Source organism: Wasmannia auropunctata, unplaced genomic scaffold, assembly GCF_000956235.1.
Source record: "Wasmannia auropunctata unplaced genomic scaffold, wasmannia.A_1.0 LD336076.1, whole genome shotgun sequence".
Classification (NCBI taxonomy): domain Eukaryota; kingdom Metazoa; phylum Arthropoda; class Insecta; order Hymenoptera; family Formicidae; genus Wasmannia; species Wasmannia auropunctata.
In genome coordinates this window covers 555,110-558,366 of record NW_012026814.1, presented here as the reverse complement: position 1 = coordinate 558,366, position 3,257 = coordinate 555,110, and the positions used below count along the sequence as shown (strand labels likewise).

The window sequence follows — 3,257 nt, the reverse complement described above, 5'->3', positions numbered from 1 at the left end:
CAACTTTCACAAAAGTCAACAATAGAGAAGTTAATAATCTCTTGCGCAGCACGATGCGCAGTCGTCTACTTAACCTTTGCCGTGTCACTGTAGGAAGATTTTATCAGATTCTATCATAAAAATGGAACAGAAATGAAATTATATTATTTTCTGTATCCCATTATATTTAGTATGATGACAAATATTAAAATTAAATAGGTTGTCGTTTATGTAGCAATTTTTCGCAAAAAACCAATTTTTCAGAAAAAACCAAAATTTTTCAGGTTTTTTTCCAGCAACTTGAAAAAAGCAGTTTTTTTAAAACTATAAAAAAAATTAAAAAACAGCTATCACCTGACTTAAGGCGATGCCGGAAGGTCGAAAAAATTTGCACGAGGTCGATAAAACAGACTCTTCGGTGTCAATGGTATCTCTAAATAAACTTTATACAACATCTTTTGTCTCACTCAAACACGTGCAATGTCCTTATCTAACTTATTGAAGTGCCATCTGTTGCAAAATCCGACACTTACTGCTAGACGCAATTTTTGCTGTCTTTATCTTAGCTAAGCGCGCGAATTACCATAAATTGCAGTTGGAACAATAAATTTTTTTCTACGCTTTCAATCGTAGCTCAAAAAGTCTTGTATTATTTGTTCCTGTAATCCGAAGGGGGCGAGCTACTTATTTTGTACATATGAGCTACAGAACTTTTATACCAATAAAATGTTTATGTCAGGTGATAGGTTATACGATAGCTGTACGACCCAGAAAAGGTAATTTTTTAATTTTTTGTCGTTTTTACTACAAAAGAATAGCTCGCCCCCTTACATTTTATGTCTATTTCAATCCTGTAAAAGCGATTTTAATTCCGTTCAATATTTTCGAAGTTATTGTTCCAACTGCAAATGTCGGTATTCCAGTCATTATCCTAAACCGAATGTTAATACTTGTTATCGCAGTGGTCCATGGTCGGAATGCTGCTAAGTTTGTTTATTTGCATTTATTTAAATTACGAATAATTATATGTTGTGTTATTTACCGCCTGACATTATCGGGCTTTGTACGTAACACGCATAATGTCCGCGGTTAACTCTGCTTATTTTATATCTCGCGACGTTTGTCCCGCGCGAACCTGCTTGCGATCCCTCTTCACTAGCTTCTGAACCGACGAGCTATTTCGCGTATCAATAGCAGGTTTAGGCATCGTTTTAGGCTGCTAAAAATTTAGTTACGTATCCATATGTTACTACTTAAATTTAATATATACACACGTTTCTGCTGTTATAAATATTTATTTTTTTCCGTCCAATAAGATTATAATATGCTATTGTTTAAATATAAATTAAGCATTAATAATATAATAATAAAATAATAAAATAAGTGTTGATACATTCATCGTAATTTCTAATTATATTTCCTTAATGTTATGATTTCAAGAATTTGCCAGCGTTTACAAAACATAGCATCCATCTTTATCCTCCTTTAACACCGACAGATCGCAACAGGAAAAAATAAGACATTGTAGTATTCACAAACTATCAATAAAAAGAAATCAATTAAAATTAGATTAGTATGGAAATGGTATATATTTGTGCAAATTATTAACTTATAATGTGAATGCTTTTTCAAGCTTTGCAAAGAATTAAATTAATTAGAAATCAATTTTATGAGAAAGTACTTTTCTAATCAAAACAAGAAAATTTTTTAATTTTTCATTTCATTAGGATAAAATCTATAATAATCCATTTTTAATCATTTTAATTTTTTTTATTGTGAATTGACATTTTCTGCATTTTTTGAATTTTCTATTTTCTCAGAAATAAAATACGTATGAATGTTTCTTTGAAGCGCGATAAGTGATTCCAGAAGTCATAATTATGAGATTTACTTTCGCTCACATTTATTTGTCTAATTATAACTTGAATACTTACATTAGTGAATATGACTATATCGACCGGAGAAAAAAATGCGTTTACAGTTGTTGGTTTTTGCATCATCATCAGAATAATGTTTGTTCTAACATGATGGCCGAGATCAGAACTAGGCCATTCGCCAAAGTATATTCCTTCACGAAAGTCTTCGCCCTACACACATATACATCCAAAATGATAATAAATTTAATTTATAATAATCGTTTTATCATATCATTATAACTTACCGCATTTGTGAGAACAGTACCATACCATGCGTATGTAAACGTTTGGAGTAGTTTTATTGTAGCATATGTCAGAAATGAGAATGCCTTGACAAGGTTAAAGTCCGAAAACTATTGCAAATATATATTAATTTAAGATTAATATTATATCAACGAATATTTGCATCATTGAACATAATGAGAAAAATTTATGAGCTTAGCGCAGTTTTTGTTTCCATACTTTTAGAAATGGTTCGAAAATTATTAAATAATATTTTACTTTACTTTATCAGGAAGACGATTACCACTCAAGTATATTTTTCATTCGTACATCTATATTTATGAAGAAGGCGGTACAGCAGCTTCTTACAAAACCGAAAATACTTTTGTTTCTAAATTTTTAAAGTAAATTGTTATTGATAAATGTCTGTATTTGGGGAAGAATTTAAATTTTTTTCGATGTAATTACATATTATAATGATACCCGTAATATACATATTTATGTACATGCATAGATATGTATATTAGGGCTCCTGGTAAATATACCGATGAAGGGAGGCTGTTCCAATGATCTTGCCCTTTATATATGTTGTCAAGGTCATGACCCCAAGTGATCTTCAGGTGGTTTTAGCCGTTGCTCGTTATTCGTTAAAAAGTTATTAACAAAAAAAGTAACAAAAAAAATAATACCAATGGGGGGTTGGGGGGGTAAAGCCCCCACCAGTGGGTAGTATAGGCGCAGGCGGGGGGGTGCAGGGGGGAGGGGCGGAGCCCCTCCCCCCGCCTATTACATAGATAATATCTATTGTAAAAACAAAAATACGTGCTTTAATGCTTCTATTTTTTTAGTAAGGCGAAGATTTAATAGATATTCAATTTAATATACATTCTACCTTGCATAGGGGTCTGTCTAATCTTTTCGATATCTATTATTTTTAGTATATTGTAGACTCCCCAGAGAGCACAAAGTCGTCTAAAAAATGACTAAATGGTGACTAAATAGTTATAAAGATATCTTTTAGAAAACGAATATAGTCGACGAAAAGATGACTAAAAGTCGGCAGATGTCGCCCAATTTGTCATCTTTATGGTTTTATCCATATGATAACTTAAAGATGACTTAGGTCGGAAGAGCACACGT

The 3,257-nt window shown here is 31.8% G+C and overlaps 1 protein-coding gene across 1 annotated transcript in view; it reads right to left on the bottom strand.

Annotated features, from left to right (window-relative positions):
* Nucleotides 1–1,371: 1,371 nt before the first annotated feature.
* Nucleotides 1,372–3,257, bottom strand: part of LOC105449466 — a 3,741-nt gene continuing 1,855 nt past the window's right edge. The window contains exons 3-5 of the mRNA XM_011688721.1: nt 2,141–2,248; nt 1,914–2,066; nt 1,372–1,517 (exon numbers count right to left, since the gene is read on the bottom strand). Of these exons, the coding sequence (XP_011687023.1) occupies nt 1,455–1,517; nt 1,914–2,066; nt 2,141–2,248 (324 nt within the window). The 3' untranslated portion in view covers nt 1,372–1,454. The remainder of the gene's footprint in view (nt 1,518–1,913; nt 2,067–2,140; nt 2,249–3,257) is intronic.